Raw genomic sequence first — 22,973 nt, forward strand, 5'->3', positions numbered from 1 at the left:
GGAGTTTATTTTCCACTGTTTGCAAGGCAAACAGTTGAGGTGTGTCAGGAAAGCTCGCTAGTGGCCTGGTCAGTAAAGAGAGGGCCCTTGGGACTTCCTTCTGTGATAATAAGATGCTTGGGGTCCTGAGAAGCAGTTCCTGCCAGGGAGACCTGCTGGTGCGGGAACGTCAAAGCACATTTCCTAACTGCTTATTATCGATTCTTACATCTTGATTTTTCTATAACCCATGTAATGATTTGTATTGTTAATCTTCTATGTGAAATCCTTAACCATCCTATTAATTCTAAAAATGTGTAGCTTCTGTTTTGCTAAGGAATTAATTATATTGTTAATGAATAATGAGGCATACTTATCTGCATTTTCACCTATTTTTCTCAAAATAAAAAAATTAATAAATTATGGTATAGAAATATTTTAGCAAACTACACAGTAAATAAAAATAAGACTCCACCACAAAACAATGATAGCATCAGATTAAAACCGTAGGAGAAAATAAATATCCGCGAGTCCATGCCAATATAAAAAGATAATGGGGTAAGAAAAGAAGTAAGCGGGAAGAAGGGCAGCAGGACCGACGCGCGTAGCGAGAGGTTGCGGGCGAGAAGTCGGGAGCGCCGGGCGGCTGTGAGAAGTCTGGAGCGAGAGGACTGGGGCGCCGGGCGGGGGAAAGAAGTCGCGGGCGAGAGAGCCTGGAGCGCTCCGCGGTCAGCGAAACCGCAGGGCGAGGAGGAGCCGTAGAGCCTCCGGGGACGCGCACATCCGGGGACGCGCACATCCGGGTCCCGGCGTTCGCGCACGCGCACCCGCCCTGAACATGGCTGCTGCCGGCAGTCCGCAGTGAGTCTCGCCGCGCCCATCGACCTTTCGGTGCTTCGGTTTCCCCACAGCCTAAAGGACGGCGTCAGGGGTGGGGGTCCGCGGGATCCTGGTGGGGCGGTGAGCGGCGCGTCCGCGGGTGGGTTTCACGCGGGTAGTGGGCGCGTCGGGCTTGCCGGGGCGGGGGTCTGGCCCGGGGCGCGGCTGTCCTCGCGGGTGTGGACGCCACCGGCGGCCAAGTTGCCTTTGGGCCGGCGTGGACGCTCCCCTGAGCGTGGGGTCTCCCGGAGCTGGTACGGACGTCCCTGCTCTTCCTTTCGCGTCACCTGTGAGTTCCGCGCTCTCACCTCGAGCTTGCCTTCCCTGTGGGCGTCTTGTCGGGGCCTGTTGGGTGTCCTGGCCTGGCCGCTGGGGAAACCCCTGGGTCTGCCTCTTTGCTGCTGCCGGGTTGGAGGAATCTGTGTAGGTGTCGGCTGGTCTCTGACGGAACAGGCGACGTTGCCCCTAAGGGCTGTGCCATTTTCCACTGAGTCCCGCTGGTGTCAGGTCGCCTGTTCTTTTTCCATCTGGTATTTGCAAAATCACAGTTTGCTGCAGTTTCAGTGAGGATCGCGGTTTTTTGTTTAGTGGCCATCTCTACTAAAACAGGAAAATTAGCCTTGTGGCGGGCGGGTGCCTGTAGTCCCAGCTACGTGGGAGGCTGAGGTAGGAGAATTGCTTGAGCCCAGGAGTTTGAGGTTGCAGTGAACTAAGATAACACCACTGTACTCTACCCAGGGCAACAGAGCAAGGCTCTATCTCAAAAAAAAAAAAAGGAGTGAGACTTTTTATTATACTTGGTGATCAGATAGCTGACTTTATTAGGACAGGGTTAAAGTTGGTGGCAGATGAATTCTTTCTGTTAATGAGTTTGTTGTTGTTGTTGTTGTTGTTTTTGAAACAGTCTCGCTCTGTCACCCTGGCCAGAGTGCTGTGGCGTCAGCTTAGCTCACAGCAACCTCAAACTCCTGGGCTCAAGCAATCCTTCTGCCTCAGCCTCCCGAGTAGCTGGGACTACAGGCATGTGCCACCATGCCCGGCTAATTTTTTTTATATATATATATATATTTTTAGATGTCCATATAACTTTTTTCTGTTTTTAGTAGAGATGGGGTCTCGCTCTTGCTCAGGCTGGTCTCGAACTCCTGACCTCGAGCGATCCACCTGCCTCAGCCTCCCAGAGTGCTAGGATTACAGGTGTGAGCCACCGCGCCCGGCCTGTTAATGAGTTTTGAACAAGTACGGTAAATGTTATCCTAGGTGGTGCAGAGAGATGGTGGGAGCCATGTGGATGGGCATGAATGGCTGAGGTCTGGCAACTGTTGATTTCAAGTATCATCCAGACTCCAGGCCTTGAGTGTGTCCCTCTGCCCTTCAGAGGTGAGTGCCTGGAAATGGAATTCTATACAAGCTCAGCTCTTCCGTGTAAAAACTGTTATTTCTCCCATTTATGGTCTTAAAGTACCAGAAATTTGCCTTATGGGGTCTAGACCAGTGGTTCTGACCTTGACAGACTCAATACACATTTATTTTTTTAAACAGCTTTACTGAGATATAATTCATATGCCCTACGATTCACTCTTTTAAGGTATACAATTGAGCAGTTTTTATTATATTCACTAGCTCACATATCCATCACCATAATCAATTTTATATTTTCATCACCCCCCAAAAAGAAAATGCATCCCCATTATCAGTCACTCCCTGTTACCCTCGTCCCTCTCAGCCCTAGGCAATCACTCATCTACTTTCTGTCTTATGCATTTGCCTATTGTGGACATTTCATTTAAATAGCCGTACAACATATGGTCCTTTGTGTCTGGCTTCTTTAACTTAAGCAAAATGTTTTCAAGGTTCACCCACAAAATAGCATGTATTTGTACTTTGTTCGTTTTTATGGATGAATTATATTCCATTCTATGTATTTACCACCTTTTGTTTACACATTCATGAGTGAATGGACATTTGAGTTGGTTCCACTTTTTGGATATTATGAACAGTGCTATTGTGAACATTTATATGCAAGTTTTTTTTTATGAACATAAGTTTTCATTTCTCTTGGGGTAGCCACCTAGGAGTAGAGCTCATTATAGACATTCTAGTGGCTATGAAGTAGCATCTCACTATGGTTTAGATTTGCATTTCTCTGGTGGTTAATGATATTGAGCATCTTTTCATTTGTTTTTTACCTGTACGTATATCTTTGGAGAACTGTCTGTTCAGATCTTTTGTCCATTTATTATTAAGTGGGCTATTGATCTTTTTGTTGTTCAAGTGTAAGATTTTTTTCTGCATACCAGTCCCTTATCAGATATGTGATTTTTTAATATATTTTTTTAATTTCAAAATATTAAGGGGCAGATATGTGATTTACAGATATTTTCTCCCATTCTGTGGGTTGTCTTTCACTTTCTTAGTGACATTCTTTGAAGCACAAAAGTTTTTTTATCTTGATGTAGTCCAGTTTGTCTCCTTTTAATTAATTAATTAATTAATTAATTTTTTGGTTATTTGTGCTTTTTAGGTTATATCCAAGTTTCCAAAGATTTTTTTTTCTCCCCTTCCCCTTCCCTCAAGTTTCCAAAGATTTAACACCTGTTTTTATTTTAAGAGTTCTAAAATTTTAGCTATTATGTTTAGCCTTATGATCCATTTTGCATTAATTTTTGTGTCATGCCCACTCTTTATGATCAGTATTTTGCAATGCACCCTTAATTTACAAGTAATATTAAATACTCATGTCATTTTTAAAATACTAAAGCCCTAAGTCCTTGCAGAGAATCAATAAAAGGAAAGGCATTTATATTAAAAACACATGTTTCTGTATTTAAATGCTTGGGCGTAGCTACCCTAGAAGACATAGGAAGCAGTCAGGTGCTAGAGACTATTTATTTGGATTAAGAGAAATAGGACAGTTAGAATTCATTGTCTTTAGTGAAACTGGATGAGGCAAAGAATGGATAGATGCTGCTAGGATAGTAAATTTTAGGGAAGTGGACACAGACCAGGTAGATTTAAATAGGAAAGGAAGAGAGTTGGTGGAACCTTGGTGGAAGCAGGTTTTAAACGCTTACAAAGTAAGACAGCCTAAGCTGTCTTATCCACAGGCAAAAGGTCATTTATTCCCTGTGTTTTGACTAAGAACAGCTTCACTAAAATGTATCACAGAAAGCAGTTCTCTAGTCCTGAAGTCTTAGCATGTGCTGGGACAACATTCAGTGTTGAGAAATCCGTGGAGATGACCTCCTCTAGTGGCAATGGGGAAGAGGACAACTTGGGGAAAGAATCAGTAAAACTGGGGGCTTTAAGAAGTGTGTACAGTGGTCATCTGAGGGTAGGGTCAGAGAAAGAGTAGGGGGAAACAGGGGACCCCTAAAATATGTGAACATCATCAAGGTGAATTTTTTTTTTTTTTTTGAGACAGAGTCTCCCTTTGTTGCCCCGGCTAGAGTGCCATGGCATCAGCCTAGCTAACAGCAACCTCAAACTCCTGGGCTCAAGCAATCCTTCTGCCTCAACCTCCCAAGTAGCTGGGACTACAGGCATGTGCCACCATGCCCGGCCAATTTTTTCTATATATTTTTAGTTGTCCAGCTAATTTCTTTCTATTTTTTTAGTAGTGATGGGGTCTTGCTCCTGCTCAGGCTGGTCTCTAACTTCTGAGCTCAAATGATCTACCCGCCTTGGCCTCCCAGAGTGCTAGGATTACAGGCTCACGTGAGCCACCGCGCCCGGCCAAGGTGAATTTTTTACAACATAATTTTTGTACCATTGTACTGCTAAAATAATAATAAATGTGTAGAAGGACAATAATATATTTTGAAAACAGCCTTAACGAAATTCAGTTAGATTCTTGCATTAAATGTCCTAATTTATTATTGTTTTACCTAAGCCTGTCCTAATGTCCTCCCGAATACTTGTGATCATTTGTTATGTCACTGGCACTCAGACCCTAGTCAATTGAGGATATCTTAGTCTGTTGGGGTTACTATAACAAAATGCCATAAACTGGGTAGCTTATAAACAATACAAATTTATTTCTCATAGATCTGGAGGCTGGGAAATCCAAGATAAGGTATCAGATGATTTGTTGTTTAGTGAGGGCCTACTTTCTGGTGCATAGATGGCACCTCCTAGCTGTGTTCACACATGGTGGAAGGACCAAGGGAATACTCTGGGGCCTCCTTTAAAAGGGCACTAATCCCAAACAAAAGGGCTCTACCCTCATGGTCCAGTCACCTCCCCAAAAGACTTACCTCCTAATATCATCATCTTGGAGGTTAGGATTTCAACATACAAATTTTGGGAAGGAACACAAACATAGGGCAATGGGAGAGGGTGTAATTGGGATGGCCAGTTTTTGACAGAATTCAGAGTAGGGAATGAGTCGGTGAATTCGGGGCAATGTCTGAATTTATTGTAAGTGTCCTTCTCTTAAATCAAGGCACCATTCCCCTAATGTCTTATAACACATGTAATATTCTGTTCTAAAGTACCCCAGGTTGATACCTGCAGGAACTTTGGTCCACAGAGTGGCCTAGTATATCATGTGGGATGATCCTGAGCATGGCAGCAAATCTGGCATCCTTGGCCGAGGCTCATCAGATGCTAGCAATTCCCCTTGCCTCAAACTTTGTGACAACTTAACACCTCCAAATATATCTGGGTGTCCCAGGGGAAGTACTGCCAAGGCTAGAGCTGAAGGAAACTTGTTCAGCTCTCTTCCCTGTAGGATGTCTGCCCTTGGCATCAGTAGCACTGTTCTTGAAGGCTTAAGTTTACTTATTACTGCTTTATTGAGATATAATTTATATAACATAGATTTACCCATTCAAAGTACACAATTCAGTGGTTTTTAGTGTATTCACAAAGTTGTGCAATCATTGCTATTATACTATCTAATACCAGAACATTTTCATCAGCCCAAGAAGAAACTTATACCTGTTAGCAGTTAATCTCTATTTTCCCATTCTCTCCCCCAGCCTCTGGTAAGCACTAACTGACTTTCTGTCTCTATGGAAGTGCCTATTCTGGACATTTCACATAAATTGGATCATATAATATGTGGTCTTTTATGTCCGACTTCTTTCACTGAGCATAATATTTTCAAGATTCATCCATGTTGGAGCATATGTCAGTACTTTGTTCCTTTTTATGGCTAAAGAATATTCCATTGTGTGGGTATTTCACATTTTGTTTATTCATTCATCAGTTGGTGGACATTTATTTGGGTTGTTTCTACTTTTTGTTTATCATGAATAGTGCTGCTGTGAACATTCATCTACAAGTTTATGTGTGAATATATGTTTGCATTTTTCTCGAGTAGATAACTAGGAGTAGAATAGCCAGATAATATGATATGTTTTACTTTTTGAGAATTGTCATACTGTTTTGCAAAGCAGCTGCACTGTTTGAGGGTTCCAGTTTCTTCACATCTTTGCCAATACTTGTTAATGTCTGTTTTTTTTTCATTGTTTTTTAGTATTGGCCAGACTAGTGAATGTAAAGTGGTCTCTCACTGTGGTTTGATTAGTGCTCCCTAATGACTGATGGTGTTGGATCATCTTTTCATGTGCTTATTGGCCATTTGTATGTCTTCTTTGAAGAAATATCTGTTCAGATCTGCTATGGACTAAATATTTGTATCTCCCTAACATCAATATGTTGAAGTCTAATCCCCAAGGTGATGATATTTAGAGGTGGGGCCTTAAGAAGGTAATTAGGTCCTGAGGGCAGACCTTTATGAATGAGATTAGTACTCTCACAAGAGGAGACAGAAGAGCTCCTGAGAGCTTGCTTCCTGTTTCTCTGCCATGTGAGGGCACAAAGAGAAGGTGGCCATCTGCAAACCAGGAAGAAGTCCCTCACCAGAACCTGATCATGCTGACACTCTGATTTTGGACTCCCCAGGCTCCAGAACTGTGAGAAATAAATTTCTGTTGTTTAAACTACCCAGTCTATGGTATATTTGTTGTAGCAGCCCAAACTAAGGCAAGATCCTTTGCCTATTTTTAAAAATTGGATTATTTGCCTTTTTATTATTGAGTTGTAAGAATTTTATATATTCTAGATACAAGTATATAAATATTTTCTCCAATTTGGTGGGTTGTCCTTTTACTTCCTTGGTGACGTTTAAGTCTTCAACAAAGGAAATATCTGGCTGGTTTGAGTGCAGTGCTGTTTACAACTAAATGATTCCAACCAGTTACAGATTTCTTTGTTTCTTCCCCTCTTACACTGCTTCCCTTGACTAGCCTTAAATGAAGGAAGGAAGGACCTATTTTAGATGAAATGGACATTCCCTTTGCTCCTCAAGACTGGTTCCCTTCCCTGTCCCCAAGACAGTCATGATCACAGCTTTGGTAGGTGTCTAGCCAGGCCATTATTATATTTTTACTTCCAGAATATATATATTTTTTGAAACAAAGTCTCTCTGTGTTACCCTGGCTAGAGTGCAGTGGCGTGATCATAGCTCACTACAACCTCGAACTCCTGGGCTCAAGTGATCCTCCTACCTCAGCTTTCCAGAGTGCTGGGATTACAGGGGTGAGCCACCACGCCTGGCCTTATTTGCAGACTATTTTATGTGTCTAAAGGATTTCCCTAAGTGATATCCTTTATATGTATGATTTATCTCATTTCTTTTAACCATATACATGCATTCTCCTCTTCACATACCTGCAGGAAGATGTTCTCAAGTCTTGTTTTCACAAGATGACCAAAGGCCGCCCAGGCCACCATCTACCTAGAATTCTCAGCACAAGAAATGTGTCATGATAGCATGGCAGCCTCAGGAGGTTCTCTCAGTGGGAGGAGTCCTTGTAATGTCCAGGAGTGGCAGCTGGAAGCATGGTCCTCCTGACCAGCTGGCCCCTCCACATCACTGTTGAATGCTGTGCACATAGCAAGTGTCTAAGGTCTTGGCCTTGGCTTAAAATTGGATGATTTTTATGTTTCCTCTTTAGATGTGATATTTACCTTAATTCCCTATGTTCCCAGTTAAGAATTTTCATCAGGAGCCTGAGCTTTCCTTAAAACACTTTCTGAACTTATTGAGATAGAGTAAAGGGGTCTACTATTTAATCTGAGAGTATTTTGATTATCGGTGTGGGTGAGATTTCCTCATACTGCTTTCTGAATGTATTGCAATAAGGTGTAAGGGAACTGTCTTCTTTAATCTGGTAATAGGGGGAATTGCAGCAATAGATGTTCTGATGCTTCAAAGTCCTTGCATTCCTAGGATAAACCCAACTTTGCCATTTTGGTAACTTCCTACTGTTTCTTAGTTGAATCTCCATTTCACAACTAATATCACTTTCCTTCTTGCATTTTTTTATGATCACCCTTTCCAAAGATATGCCTATTTCATTAGTCTTTTCAAATAACAGACCTGGTTTTCTTCATTTTCTCAGCTATTTTCTTGTTTCTAGTTTCCTTAATTTCTGCTCTTATTTTTATTATCACTTTCCTTCTACCTCCTGTTGGTTTACTCCACAGTTCTTTCCCTTCAGTCTTAGTTTGAACAGTGAGATTGCTAATCTTCAGGTTTGTCTTCTTTTTACTTTAGTCAATTTTAATCAAGTTAATGGTAAGCAGTATAAGTACAATTACATAAAAATTCCCATATTTTACATATTTAAACTGTTTTTCATTGTCTTTACTTAAAAGGTGTTAAAAGGTGGCAGCCACCCTGAAACTTCTTTCTAGTGATGCAGTAAGGTACATACTGTTCTGAATTGCCACTCACGTTGAATTTATGGTTTATCCAGTAAATTTATGAGCAGCAGATGGTTTTATTGTTGAAAGATCATCAGTCATATAGTGAAGCCAACAAGGCCATTTTGGGGGCACCATGCTTCATCCACAAACCAAAATGTGTTTTTGCCATTCATTTCGGTGGTATATACAAGCCATAGCTGATGGCCTGAAGAAAATTTGTAGATAGCCTTGGAGGCCACCATGTCTGCTGACCTGCTGCAATCCATGCATCAGGACCCATAGGAACTTCATCTTCAGTCTTTTTTAAATATAAGCACTGAAGACTGGGATCTATGTTTGCTGCATCCTCATTTGCCACTTTGTAATGTGCCATTTTCATTGTTGTGCAGTTCCAGATGTTTTTTAATTTCCATCAATTTTTCTCTTTGTCAATTGCTGAGAAACAGGTTTTCATTTTTCCAAATGAATAGGTGTTTGTTTTACTCACTGTCTTCTTGTGTTTTGTTTTCTTCCTGTTACTGGTTTTTAACTACCTGCATTATAGTCTGTGTTGTTCTGTGGTCTGACTTTTGTTGAACTTGTTCTTTGGTGTGGTTTATGGTCAGTGTTAGCAAATGTTCCACTTGTGCAAATGTTCCAAATGTTCCACTTGTGGTTCTAATTGGTACATGACTTTTCATCTAGCCGTTGGTCAGGCTGGCTAATTACATTCTCTCCTACTTATCTCTATTTAGTTTTTCTGAATTTTCTTTTCTGAAAGAAGTTCATTAAAACCTCCCATTATGGTTGGATTAGCTGATTTTTTCTTGCAATCTTGGATAATTTTGCTCTGTGTTTTGAGATATGTTGTTACTGTTATATTGCCTTGTGATCCTTACTTGAAGTTTATCTTTGGTTTGTAAAGAGCCACAAGATCTTTCTTTGGTTGGCATTTGCCTGTTCCAACTTTTTGCTTTGTCTTGTGTCCTTTTATCATAGGTAAGTCTGTTACAAACACATTTTTTAGTACAGTCTGACACAGTGTCTTTATCTGGCCCATTAAAGCCACTTATACTTACTGGTAACATCTTACTTTATATTTTCTATTTAGCCTGTCCTTTTTGTACTGCTTTCCTGACCAGCTTCTTCTGGATTGATCTGGTTTTATTATTCTTCTCTCCCTCTACAAGGTTGGGGCTGGATCATACTCTGTTGTGGGGCCATCCTGTGCATTATAGGATGTTTAGCAGCATCCCTGGCCTCTAGTATCATCTGTCCCCTCGTCATGACAACCAGAAACATCTCTAAACATTGCCAGGTGTCTTCTGGGGGTAAAACCATCCCTGGATGAAAACCACTGCTCTGTAGGCTTGGAAGTTTTACATTACATTTATTCTTTGATTCCTGACTTGGCCAGGTCTAACATTAGTCATGAACAATATTAGGGCTTCAGAACGCTTACTTTCATTACCCCTTTCCCATCTTACAGGCCACTGCTGTCCAGTATTTCTAATTCCCTAAGTCATTGTTACTGCTGCATTTAATGTGGTCAGCACTGGATTTCATTTAAATATGCATTCATCAGTTCCTTTTGTTTTCATTCCTTCTGTGGTTTTTCCTGAAGAATGACTTTTTCTAATTATTTTGGCTAATGTCCTTGGAGGTGAACTCTGCTTTTGCTTTTTGAAGCTGTCCATCTTACCTTCACTCTTGAAAGACAGTGTGTCTGACTTTTTTTTTCCTTCAGCACTTTGAAAGTAAGCTTCCATTACCTTTGGTATTTTTCTACTTAACTTTTACTATTAAGTGATCTGTCATGATAATATACATCCTTCACCAGCAGTCTGTCTTCTCCCTGCTGGCCTTTAAGACCATCTCCATAGGTATGGATTGAGTTCATTTATCTTGCTTTCTGAGTCTGGGATACCTACAAGTGGAATTGCTGGGTGGTGAGTTATGCCCATTTTATGTTTTAATGCTGCTACCAAGTTGCCCTGCCAAGCAGACTTACCACTTTACTTGGCTGCCAACTCTTCCCACATGACCTGCCCTAGCTTTATGTTATCATACTTCATTTATATTTACTCATATGAAATGGGAAAATTTTGTATTCTTTAAGTTTGTAATTGCCTAAATGATGGAGAGAATGAGCAAATACTCATTTTCATGACATTTCTATTTTCTCTCCACGAACTGCATCTTTGTATCCTTTGCACATTTTTTTGTGTGTCTTTCAATAAGAATTCTATATAGATCTGGAGCCCCATATTTTATAGTATCTTCTTTCCATCTGGCACTTGTGTCTTAACTCTTATTATTGTTTATTGTATGAAAATTTTAAATACTAATATCAAACTTGTTCATCCTTGTCTGTATGGTTTTTTTTTTTTTGAGACAGTCTCTCACTCTGTTGCCCAGGTGAGTGCCGTGGCTTCACCTAGCTCACAGCAACCTCAAACTCCTAAGCTCAAGCGATCCCCCCGCCTCAGCCTCCCAAGTACCTAGGACCACAGGCATGCACCACCATGCCTAGCTAATTTTTTTCTATTTTGAGTAGAGACGAGGTCTCACTCTTGCTCAGGATGGTCTTGAACTCCTGAGCTCAAGCTATCCTCCTGCCTCAGCCTCCCAGAGCACTGGGATTACAGGCGTGAACCACTGCACCCGGCCTGGTTTTTGTTTTCAAGCTTTGTTAATCAAGGTTGTTGTCTCACTCATGAAGGTATCCTACATAATTTAGTTTATTTTATATAGATTTTATATATTTATTTTTTTATAGACAGGGTCTCACTTTGTCACCCAGGTTGGAATGTAGTAGTCCAATCATATCTTACCGCAACCTCCAATTCCTGGGCTCCAGCTATCATTCTGACTCAGCCTCCTGAATAGCTGGGACTACAGGCGCACACCACTATACCCAGATGATTTTTTTTAACAGTTTTTGTTAGAGACAGGGTCTCGCTATGTTTCCTAGACTGGTCTCAAACTCCTGGCCTTAAGCGATCCTCCTGCTTCCCAAAGTGCTGGGATTACTGGCATGGGCCACTGCACCTAGCCTGTCCTACATAATTTAAACTTGACTTTATGTTGATGCCTTTATCCATCTGAAATTTTAAAATATATATATTGTGAGGGTCTGATTTCCTTTTACTTTAAAAAATATAGAGAACAGTTTATCTTAATATGAAGTCAAAGTAGCAGGAGAGGGTGGTGAGAGGAAGGTTAGTAATGATGAAGACATGAACAGCTGCTTACAGAATACTCTTCATTCCCTACCACAGGGCCTGCCTCAGACATGATCCAGTTTTCTTAACAACTCTGCAGGTGGTCACTGACAGATCTAGGACTTAGACCCAGAACTTTCAGGTCACTGAGCCTGTGCTGTGTCCCATCCATGAATGCAGAACTCTAACCACAGGGAACTGCATATTCAGTGCTGTTGTAAGCACCTTGTGAAGTTGGGGCATTGGAAATGTGTACTGATGGGCAGTGGGCATCAGGGACAAGGATGCAATGGCCAAGATGGAATTCCAGTGTGAGCTATGATGCCAGTCTCTGGTCTCCTACATATCAAACTAATCCTTTTGGTGATATTTACCCCTATTACTGTTCCTCCTGCCTGCTCTCTAGGAAGATGAAAATGCTGTGGGACTCTTTTCAAATCTGTCCTTGGCTCTCATTTTACCTCCCCTTGTATAGTTGTGAATTTTAAAAGAGAAACAAGTAAAAATACATACTTGGCCCCTCATTATTTTCCATTCATCTTCCAGATGTAGTTTCATATACCTAAGTCTGCCTTTTCCTTTTCAGCCTGGGGCATGAGACTGAAAATGACAGCTCAGAATATTCGTGAGGAAGAACTATCTTGTGCCATAGAAATGGAAGGATTTGCAAAGGAGGTTCCTTGTTTCTCCATTCTAGGGGATAGCTGGGACTGTGAGAACCAGGAGGAACATTTGAGGCAATCAGCTTTAACTCCAGAGAAACCAGGGCCTCAGGAAGCAATTAGTGAATATCCTGGTTTTGGGGAGCATTTGAGTGCAAGCTCAGACCTTTCATCAGCTCACACAATTCCTACAACAAATGGCTTCCATATACAGGACTCAGATGTTAGAAGTTTGGATTGTGACCTGGCCTTACACAGTTGTCCCAAAAGTTATGCAGCTAAGAGAGCTAGTGACAGTGATGCCTATGGAAAAGCCTTCAACTATTCCATGGAAGTTACTCAATTTGGAAGAAATCAAATGAGAGGGAAACCTTATAAATACTCTGAAAGTGTTAAATCTTTTAACCATTTTACCTCTCTTGGTCATCAAAAAGTAATGAAAAGAGGCAAGAAACTGTACGAGGGTAAGGACTTTGGGAACGTCTTTACTCTGAGCTCATCTCTTAATGAAAACAGGAGGAATCACCCTGGAGAGAAACAGTATAAATGTACTGAATGTGGCAAATGCTTCAAACGGAACTCATCTCTTGTTTTGCATCACCGAACTCACACTGGAGAGAAACCTTATACCTGTAATGCATGTGGAAAATCCTTCTCCAAGAACTACAACCTGATTGTGCATCAAAGGATCCATACAGGAGAGAAGCCCTATAAATGCAATAAATGTGGGAAAGCTTTCAGTGATGGGTCAGCTCTAACACAACACCAGAGAATTCACACGGGTGAGAAACCTTATGAATGTCTAGAATGTGGAAAAACCTTCAACCGAAATTCATCCCTGATTTTGCATCAAAGAACTCATACAGGGGAAAAACCATATAGATGTAATGAGTGTGGGAAACCCTTCACTGACATCTCCCACCTCACTGTGCATCTCAGAATCCACACTGGTGAGAAGCCCTATGAGTGTAGCAAATGTGGAAAGGCTTTCCGTGATGGCTCATACCTTACCCAGCACGAGAGGACTCACACTGGAGAAAAGCCCTTTGAATGTGCGGAGTGTGGGAAATCCTTCAACCGAAACTCTCACCTCATTGTGCATCAAAAGATCCATTCTGGAGAGAAACCTTACGAATGTAAAGAGTGTGGGAAAACCTTCATTGAGAGTGCATACCTCATCAGGCACCAAAGGATTCATACTGGCGAGAAGCCCTATGGCTGTAATCAGTGTCAAAAACTTTTCAGGAACATTGCTGGCCTCATTCGGCACCAGAGGACTCATACTGGTGAGAAGCCCTATGAGTGTAATAAGTGTGGCAAAGCTTTCAGGGACAGCTCCTGTCTGACCAAGCACCAGAGAATTCACACCAAGGAGACCCCATATCAGTGTCCAGAATGTGGGAAGTACTTCAAGCAGAACTCTCACCTGGCAGTACATCAGAGACTCCATAACAGGGAGGGACCCAGCCAATGTCCTCAATGTGGGAAAACATTCAGAAAGAGCTCATCTCTTGTCCGACATCAAAGGACACACCCTGGAGAACAACCCATTGAAACATAATGAACATGGGCCACAGTCTTCTCCCAGCTTGCTCTCAGAATCCTACATGAAGGTGTGTCTTCAGATGTGCGTTCTCCCTGGTCAGTAGAAAAGATTTTTTTTTTTTTAACAGATGAGATCTTGCTATGTTGCTCAGGTTGGTCTCAAACTCCTGGCTTCAAGTGATCCTCCTGCCTTGGCCTCCCAAAGTGCTGGGATTACAGGCGTGAGCCACTGTGCCCAGCACAATTCTTTAAGCTATCCAGTGAATTGATGAATGTGAGACATTCCTTAGCCATATTTATTAAATTTATTTGTTGGGGAATTCCTGGAGGGAACATAAGATGGTAATAAATGTGGACAAAGCTTCAGGGATGATTCAGCCTATACCAAACATGACAGCACATACGCTGGAATAAAATGTGAGCATGTGAGGAAGATACTTCCATTGAGATATCCACTCACTTCTGCATCAGAATGCTTAAACTAGAAAGAACCTGTGAAGGTATTTGGTATGTAATTGGTATGAGGAATCCTTTAATAGGGAGTTTCCACCTTATTGTACATAAACAAACTCTTAATAGAATCAGATCTTTTAAACATAATCAGGAAGAGAAGCTTTTGGTAGGAGCTCTTACTGTCTTTTCTGTATCAGCAAACAGGTACTGGTGAGAGATCCTATACAACACTCCACCCACAGCACTACAGAATTATAGTTAGATTTTGCTATTTGAAAGCATTTGTGTGTTTGAGTCTTGACAGAATGCTGAGGACTTGTTTAGGAAGGGGAAATTCAATGAAGAAATTGCTTATGACTGAACAGCAAAGTTGTCCCTCTTAAAGCTAAAAAAAGCTCATGTTAAGATGGAAAGGGCTGCTTCTAATAAACACAATTTGTTGCTTTAGTTGTTGAAACAAAAAATACTGAGTTGTTATGTTTACATTATCACCCCCCTTAGCACCATTGTTATTCATTTAGGACACTTCTAATTTGTCCCATTCAGCTTCTCTGAACCATAATTATAAAGGTTTTGTTGCCATGTTGAAAATGCCTATAGTATGGTAAAAGAAAAAGAAAAGGCACAAGAAGGTTTGCTATCTTTATAGCTATGTAATAGCTATGTAAACATATGTGCACATATGAACGTTGATTGGAAGTGGATGATGGAGAAATAAATGTGGTTTTCTTATGGAACTGGTATTGTGTGTGTGTTTTTTCCCCTCTATTATAAATTATACATTTTGGTATAATAATTTCATAATGACTAAATAAAGTGAAGCCAAAAGGTGAACTAGGGGTTTCTCTGGAACTTCTTTGCTAGTAGAGGCCAGATCAGGGATCCAGGGCAGCTGGAAGCATGGTGGGGACACCCAAGCAGAAGCTTCTCTGGAACCAGAGCATCCCACAGCCCAGGGCATGAGAATCATTTTCTTCTATGGAACTTGGATTATGAGGGGTGCCATTGTGGAGAAGAGAGTGGGTCTTAGGATGGGGAGCAGGAGGCTGCAGAGAAGTCTGGGATGACCCTGGAATGTCCCTTCCAAGGTGGTGCATTGCTGGCCAAGTGAAATAGTCAAGCTGGTCAATACAGCCTCAAAGCTCTGTGAGTGGATCCCCTTGGAATTTTGACTTGCCCATATCTTGTATTCCCTGGCTCCTATGGGAATACAAGTGAAGGCCACTCTGAGCTAATGAAGGCTGTGAGTGGCATGAGTTAGAAACTCAGCCAAGCATCTGTGGTTTCTCCATGTGGGTGCCCTTCTCTTACAGGAAGAACCTCAGATAAACCTCACAGGGGAAGTGGAGTGCCCATCTGCCTCCAGTGCAGCCCATCCTGTGGTCCTTGGATGTGTGGGCAGGCGGCTTTTTGTGAAGACTGGCTGGTCCATGTGTATGCATGTCCTTTTCTTTCTGTAAAGATAAGGTCTTTTCATCAGATTCTCAAAAGAGTGGGTAAGAAATCCTGATCCTTAAGTTTGTTGGAGTTGAGTTCTGAACTGCTGTCTCAAGATGAGCTTCTTTGAGAGCATATCATGCCTCAGTGCATGGCACGTGGCCTCTTCCCAGGGAGTGTTAGCTGAAGAGACATGTGGAACAAGTTTGCCTGCCCCGTCAAATCCATTTCTCTCCAAGTGCACCCTTTCTCTATAAATGCCCCAACCACTACCTAGAGTTGCAAGCCAGGAGATGGGAGAGAAAGGAAAGAAAGGAAAAGAAACCTCAAAGAGAAGGAACAAGGTAGCAGTGTCTAGAAATATCCCTCGGCAGATTCAGTCCAGTCTCATCCTTGACACTCCCAGTCTCACATTCAGCTGTCTTGTCCCCAGATTTCTTCACCAAATACTTCTCTTTTGGGTCCAAAGGGTGGGCAGAACTTTGGGCTGGATTTTAGCTGAAGTTTCAGGGGTTTAAAAGGATCCCACTATGCATGCAGTCAAGCTACAATGCCTCTCCCCAAGGGGAAAAGTACAGCAGCCAGACAGTGAAGATAACAAGTACAGGACTAGAATGGGTGAGCTCCCTGGGCTTGGCAGCATCAAGGTTCTGTGACTGTGACCTCATGTCTCCAGAGTGCTGAGATTATATGGACCTGACCCGCAGGCCAGCAGGGAGGGCCTTCCAGCAGCCATTGCTCTCTCCCAGTGTGTCTTCTCTCATGTCTGCTGTCGTAACTGCAGCCTCCACAGCACAGCCTTCCTCCTAAGATGCAGCTGACCTGCACCAGCCCATGTTGGCTGTGTCACAGAGGAGGGTGGGCAGCCAGCATTGGTAGCTAGGAGAGAGTTAACTCCAGTCATGAGAGATGGAGAGAGGAGAGAGGAGGGAAGAGAATGGCCCTGGGAAAGCATTTGGAGAAATAAAGTCCCCCATGCATCAGTGATTGCTTGGTGAGGCCCTTCACTAGACCACCTCAGATCAAGAGAGGGTGGTGCTGTGTCCCAGGGACCCTGGCAGCAGGGTGGGGTTTGTGTTGTCCAGAAGGTTGTCCAGAGATTTGTGTATGTGTGTTTTCTATGTAACCCACATAAAGAAAAGTACACTGACTCTGCTCAGCCCAACTTTAATTAGGCCCCCTGAGTCCTCTGCTCGATGAAACCTGACCTTGGGCTTCTCTCTCTGTCCTTGTAGGATCCAGGTTAAGAAAGAATCCTGCTAAGTTAAAATAGTTTAGCAAAAATCCTCCCTCTACCCTTGATATCTGATTGAATTCCTCATCCTCCACCCTCAATATCTTCTCACCATGGTCTGCCTTCAGCAAAAATTATGGCCTAGCAAGAATTCCCCCCTTACCCCTGATGTCTTCTCTTAGTAATTTTCCATCCACTGACCCCCATTTGTCCTTATCGGAATTGGCATTGAGTCCAGTCTCTCTGAAGCCCTACCTACAAAACCCCATTGTAGTAGCCCCCTTGAGTAAAGTCTGCCTTACTGTGTGTTCTATATGAAGGAATTGTGCAGCAGGTACTGTTGCTCACGATTGTATGTTAGACTCATCCATGTTGCTCTATATAGTTACAGTTTCTTGTCAATCTATATTCCCCTGAGTACATACACTTTGACATATTTATCTATTCTACTCTAGAGCATTGGTTCTCATCCCATGGTGATTTTGCCCCCATGGACATGTGGAGACATTTGGGTGGTCGTGATAGAGTATGAGGTGAAGCTATCGGCATCTGGCAGGTAAAGGCAAGGGATGGCCCCCACAGCAGCATTATGCAGCCCAGATTGTGAACAGTGCTGAGGCTGATACGTATATATTTCTTGTTCATACTTTACAAGAACTCCATCCTTAAGAAAAAATGGTCTCACATTCCCAGGATATGTACAGTCATTTATAAGTTACAGATCTGTAGTAATAAGTGTATCTTAAGGCATACAGAAATCCCTGGGGGCCTGTCCAGAACACCCAAGGGCTGAGCTAGGCACTCCACTTTGGCATCTGCTGCTCCAAGTAAAATATGCATGTGTTATAGTGTTAATGTCAGCAGTATCTCTGCCTCTTGGTTTCACATTTCAGATTCTGGGACCAGGGCTCATCTCTAGACCAGCTGTGGCCAGACGGTAAGCACCCTGAAGAAGAGATGTCAACCACAGAATTGGAGTGAGTCCATGTGATTTTGTTGTGAACTGTTTTCTCCTTACTCTTTCATTTTTTTAAAACAGTTTTCTCAAATGAGCAGGAATCACTGCTATATTGAAAATGAAGTAGTCCCCCATATTCCTGGGGGGTACATTCTAAGCCCTCCAGTGGATGCCTGAAACCTCAGATAACGCTATCTATATACAGTTGTCCCTTGCTATCTGTGGGGATTGGTTCTGGGACGTACCTCAGATGCTCAAGTCTCTGATGTAAAATGGTACTGTATTTGCATATAACGTATGTACATTCTTCCTTGTTCTTTAGATCGTCCCTAGAATACTTACAATACCTAATAGGACGTAAATGGTACGTAAATAGTTACACTGTGTTGTTTAGGGAATAATGACAAGGAAAAAAGTCAGTACATGTTCAGTACAATATTTTAAAATATTTTCAATCTGAGGTTGTTGAATCCATGGATATAAAGTAAGGGTTACTTGGCTGGGTGTGGTGGCCCATGCCTGTTATCCTAGCATTCTAGGAGGCTGAGGTGGGAGGATTCCTTGAGGCCAGGAGTTCAAGACCAGCCTGAGCAAGAGCAAGACCCCACCTCTACAAATTAGCCAGTTGTGGTGGCGCATGCCTATAGTCCCATACTTGGGAGGCGGAGGCAGGAGGAATGCTTGAGCCCGGGAGTTTGAGGTTCCTGTAAGATAGGATCATGCCACTGCATTCTAGCCAGGGTGACAGAGAGAGACTCTGTCTCAAAAAAAAAAAAAAAAAGAGAGAGACAGAGAAAGAAAAAGACAAAAAAAAAAAGAAAAGGGTAACTTGAACACAAGCACTGCGATACTCTGACAGTCAATCTGATAACCAAGATGGCTTCTAGGCTAATGGGCTGATGGCATATACAGCATGGATGATTCATGTCCTGGGCAGGGTGGAGAGGGGCAGCATGAGATTTCATCATGCTACTCCGAATGGCATGCAATTTAAAACTCATGAATTGTTTATTTCTGGATTTTCTATTTAATATTTTCAGACCAAATTTGACCGTGGGTAGCTGTGAAAAATGAAACTGTGGATGAGGGGGGGACCACTTTATCCAGTTACAGACAATGGAAATTCCTGACCAAAGAAGAAGCTGTGAGATGTGGACTGGGTGAGTTCCAAATGGATTCCATGGTAGCCTGGCAATTGGGAGTGTGATGTGAGTGGGACATGGGACAGACAGGATGTAGAATGTTATTCTAGATTATTGGACTGGGCCCCATCTAACACACAGCCCTTAAAAGCAGAGAATTTTGGCTGGAGTCAGATGTTGAAGAAGGAGAAGGTAGGGAAATTTGAAGTATGGGAAGGACTTAACTCACTGTTGCTGGTTTTAAAGCTGGAGGGGCCACAAGCCAGCAAATGTGGGTGGTATCCAGAAGCTGACAGCTAATCGACAAATGGCAAGAAATGGGGACTTCAGGCCTACAATCACATTGGGTTTGCCAACAACCGGAATGAGCCTAGAATTGGATTCTCCCCCAGAGCCTCCAGATAAGAGCCCAGGCCCACTATCACTTTGATTTCAGCAAAACCCACCTGGACTTCTGACCTACAGAACTGTGAGATAATAAATTTGTGCTATTTCAAGCTGCTATTAATTTGTGTTAATTTTTTTTCTTTTCTTTTTTCTTTTTTGAGATAGGGTCTCACTATGTTGCCCAGCTTGGTCCTGGATTCCTGGGCTCAGGTGATCCTCCTGCCTCAGCTTCCTGAGTAGCTGGGACTACAGGTGCAGGCCACTGTACCCAGCAGATTTGTGGTAATTTTCTACAGAAGCAAGAGAAAGCTAAAGAAAATCCTTCTCTGATGTGCCTTGTATTCTTGCAGCTGGCTCCTTGCTAAGGTTCTGGCAGGGTCACCACCAGCCCACACCTTGCTTTCATACAAATTAGAAAATCAGCTCCCTTGGGGCAAAAGGAAAACTCTCCATTTGCAGCAGCTCTTGCTTTGGAGACACCAAAACTGGATGCTAGGCTTCATCCACATCAGATCTGACACCCAAAGCTATGAAAAACTAAGGGGCGGCAGAGACATGGCACATCACCCCTTATAGGCCCTACTGACTCATGGCCAGTAGAGCTAGTTTTAGCCATTCATGTTCAGACCCTGCACTCCTTCATTAACACGATCCTTCATTAACACGACCATACTGTGGTAGGCTGATGATGATCTCTCCCAAGTAGGTCTACATCCTAATCCCTGGAACCCTTGAAGGTTAGTTTATATGGCAACAGAACTTTGAAGATGTGATTAAGTTAGGGATTTTGCGATGAGATTATCCTGGATTGTTGGGGTGGGCCCTAAGTATAATCACAGGGTCCTTGCGAGAGGGAGGCAGGGGTTCAGAGTCAGAGAAGGAGAGGTGACGATGGAAACAGAGACGGGAGTGCTGCACTCTGAAGATGGAGGAAGGGGCCATGCGCCAGGGAAGCTGAGAAAGGTGAGGAAAGGAGTTCTCCACAGAGCCTCCAGAAGGAACCAGCCCTGTTGACACCTTGACTGTTAGCCCAGTGAAAATGATTTCTGACTTTAGCTCTCCAAGCCACAAAGTTTGGGGTAATTTGTTATAGCAGCCATAGCTAATTAAGAGACTTCCCTTTCTAGTTCTTCTCAAACTCTAACCTTCCCCAGTCAGTGACATATTCAGTATGTGTTCCCTTGCCCAGCAAGTTAATAAACTCAGCTTAAAAAAAGAAAAGGCCAGGCGTGGTGGCTCACGCCTGTAATCCTAGCACTCTGGGAGGCCGAGGCGGGAGGATCGCTTTGAGGTCAGGAGTTCAAGACCAGCCTGAGCAAGAGCGAGAGCCCGTCTCTACTAAAAATAGAAAGAAATGATCTGGACAGCTAAAAATATATATAGGAAAAAATTAGCCGGGCATGGTGGCACATGCCTGTAGTCCCAGCTACTCGGGAGGCTGAGGCAGAAGGATCGCTTGAGTCCAGGAATCTGAGGTTGCTGTGAGCTAGGCTGATGCCACGGCACTCTAGTCAGGGCAAAAGAGCAAGACTCTCTCAAAAAAAAAAAAAGAGAAAAGAAACAAAAAGCCCTCTAGGTCACTGTTGACTTCTTTGAGCGTAGATATGGCCTGCTAAGCTGGGTGTCTTTTGTGCATTCGCACAGCCAGGAATTCCAGAACTAGATTAGAAAAGCGAATCCTATTAATGAGGATTAGTAAAACGGAATCTCAGAAAAGGATGAAATGCCTCTTACCTCTCTTCCCAATTCCCTCCCCCTTGGTTGGCCAATTGCAAGACACCTTTCAGCATCATAAAACAAGTCCAGAGCCCACAAATTGTGGAAGTTCCAGATGGGCTTTCCCATCCCATATAGAGACTAGGAGGGTGGGGATACATGTAACTATGGCCAGCATGTTCCAAGTTTCTATTAATCCACATACTTCTCTGGATTTATTAATGCAAGACATCTCGAAGGAAAGGAAGGAGGTCTAGAGTGTTACAGAGGCAGATACACGTAAGAGTCATCTGTGAGTCTTATGGGAGACATGAGGAAGGGTGGAGGCCCACCCCACCCAGGTCTTACCTTGGAATATGTGAGAGCAGTGAGAGTAGGCTGGTCCATGGTGTGGTTATCTGTTTCTCGGAACACAAAAGGGTGGGGGGATTTCTCCAGAAGCACAGGTCTGTGATAAAATCCAATATTGTCTGATCGTAACTTTTCATTTCTCTTGGGTAAATACCCAGGAGTGCAATTACTAGGCCATATGATCAGTCTGTTTAACTTGGTGAGAACCTGCAAAACTCCTTTCCAAAGCGACTCTACCCCTTTTGTTCCCACCAACAACAAATGAGAGTTCTTGTCACTCCACATCCTCACCAGCACTTGGCATATCGATTTTATTTTTAATTTCAGTTCTGATGAGTGTATAGAGGCTATAAAAGTAATTTTACCCTCTAAAAGGGCAGTTTTTCTAGTGATGTGTTATATCACCTAGCTTAAGCTAAATTATGCTGAAGTAACAAGTGACAGCAAAAACCTCAAAGGCTCATAACACCCAGGGTTACATGTCTGCTGTGGCTTGGCTCACTTTACTCCGCATTGCCTTCACCCCAGGGCCCAGGCAGTCCCCCTCCACCTGGGGTATTGTGGGCCTCACGGCAGATGGAAAGAGGACAGGTGGATCTACATACACAGAGGCTCCAAAAGCTTCTGCTCAGCAGGACACCACACTTTCACTCACCTTTCATTGCTAAAGCAAGTCCACAACCAGGCCTGAAGTCACTGAGGCAGGGATGTACAATCCTCCCTTGAGGAGAGGCAGCAAATATTTTCATCCATAATACAGGTTACCACCGTTATCTTAATTCATGATTTTTTTTTGGCATGGCAATAATGTCTTAATAAATAGCCCCATCACCCACTGGCTCCATCTCTTCCCATCTTCCAGTTCCAGTCACAGTGGCCTCCCCACTATTCCTAAACACGCCAGGCATGTTCTCATCTCCCAGCCTGTGCAATTGCTGTTCCCTCTGTGGTCATCTTTGTCCCGCAATACCTTCCTCACCTCCCACAGATCACTACTCACATATCTTCTCAGTGTGGCCTTGCCTGACCTCTCTATTTAAAATTGCAACTGCCCCTGCCCAACATACACACTCCCTGTCCCCTTTCCCTGCATTATTTCTCCCTAAAGCATTGACTACCATCTGAAAAATAACACATTGTATTTGTGTATCTCTCCCAATGGACTGTAAACACCTTGTTCTGTTTTCTGCTGTACCCCCAGCCCTTAGAATCCTGCAGCAGGCACCCAATGTGTGTTTGTTGAACCAAAAGAGTGACATGAATGTGAACCAGCACAGTGAACAATGGGCAGCCGTACCTTTGGTATAC

General features: G+C 42.9%; 1 protein-coding gene across 17 annotated transcripts; it reads left to right on the forward strand.

The window, feature by feature from the left end:
* The first annotated feature begins 787 nt into the window (after positions 1–787).
* ZNF329 (zinc finger protein 329) lies at positions 788–19,719 on the forward strand. 17 transcript variants are annotated; one of them, XR_006730153.1, is made up of 6 exons: positions 817–840; positions 17,567–17,667; positions 18,005–18,048; positions 18,392–18,433; positions 19,110–19,229; positions 19,458–19,719. XR_006730153.1 is itself a non-coding variant. In XM_045532449.1 (3 exons), the coding sequence occupies exons 2-3, from the start codon at positions 2,160–2,162 to the stop codon at positions 14,001–14,003; spliced, it is 1,716 nt and encodes a 571-aa protein (XP_045388405.1). In that variant the 5' UTR covers positions 813–840; positions 2,119–2,159; the 3' UTR covers positions 14,004–15,177. The 17 variants fall into 17 exon arrangements, 3 of the variants coding, with proteins under 3 accessions (XP_045388406.1, XP_045388405.1, XP_045388407.1); XR_006730152.1 differs by lacking the exon at positions 17,567–17,667 and having other exon boundaries at positions 796–840; XR_006730151.1 differs by lacking the exon at positions 17,567–17,667 and having other exon boundaries at positions 811–840; positions 18,005–18,088.
* The last annotated feature ends 3,254 nt before the right edge of the window (positions 19,720–22,973 follow it).

This window comes from Lemur catta, chromosome 19, assembly GCF_020740605.2.
Source record: "Lemur catta isolate mLemCat1 chromosome 19, mLemCat1.pri, whole genome shotgun sequence".
Taxonomy (NCBI): domain Eukaryota; kingdom Metazoa; phylum Chordata; class Mammalia; order Primates; family Lemuridae; genus Lemur; species Lemur catta.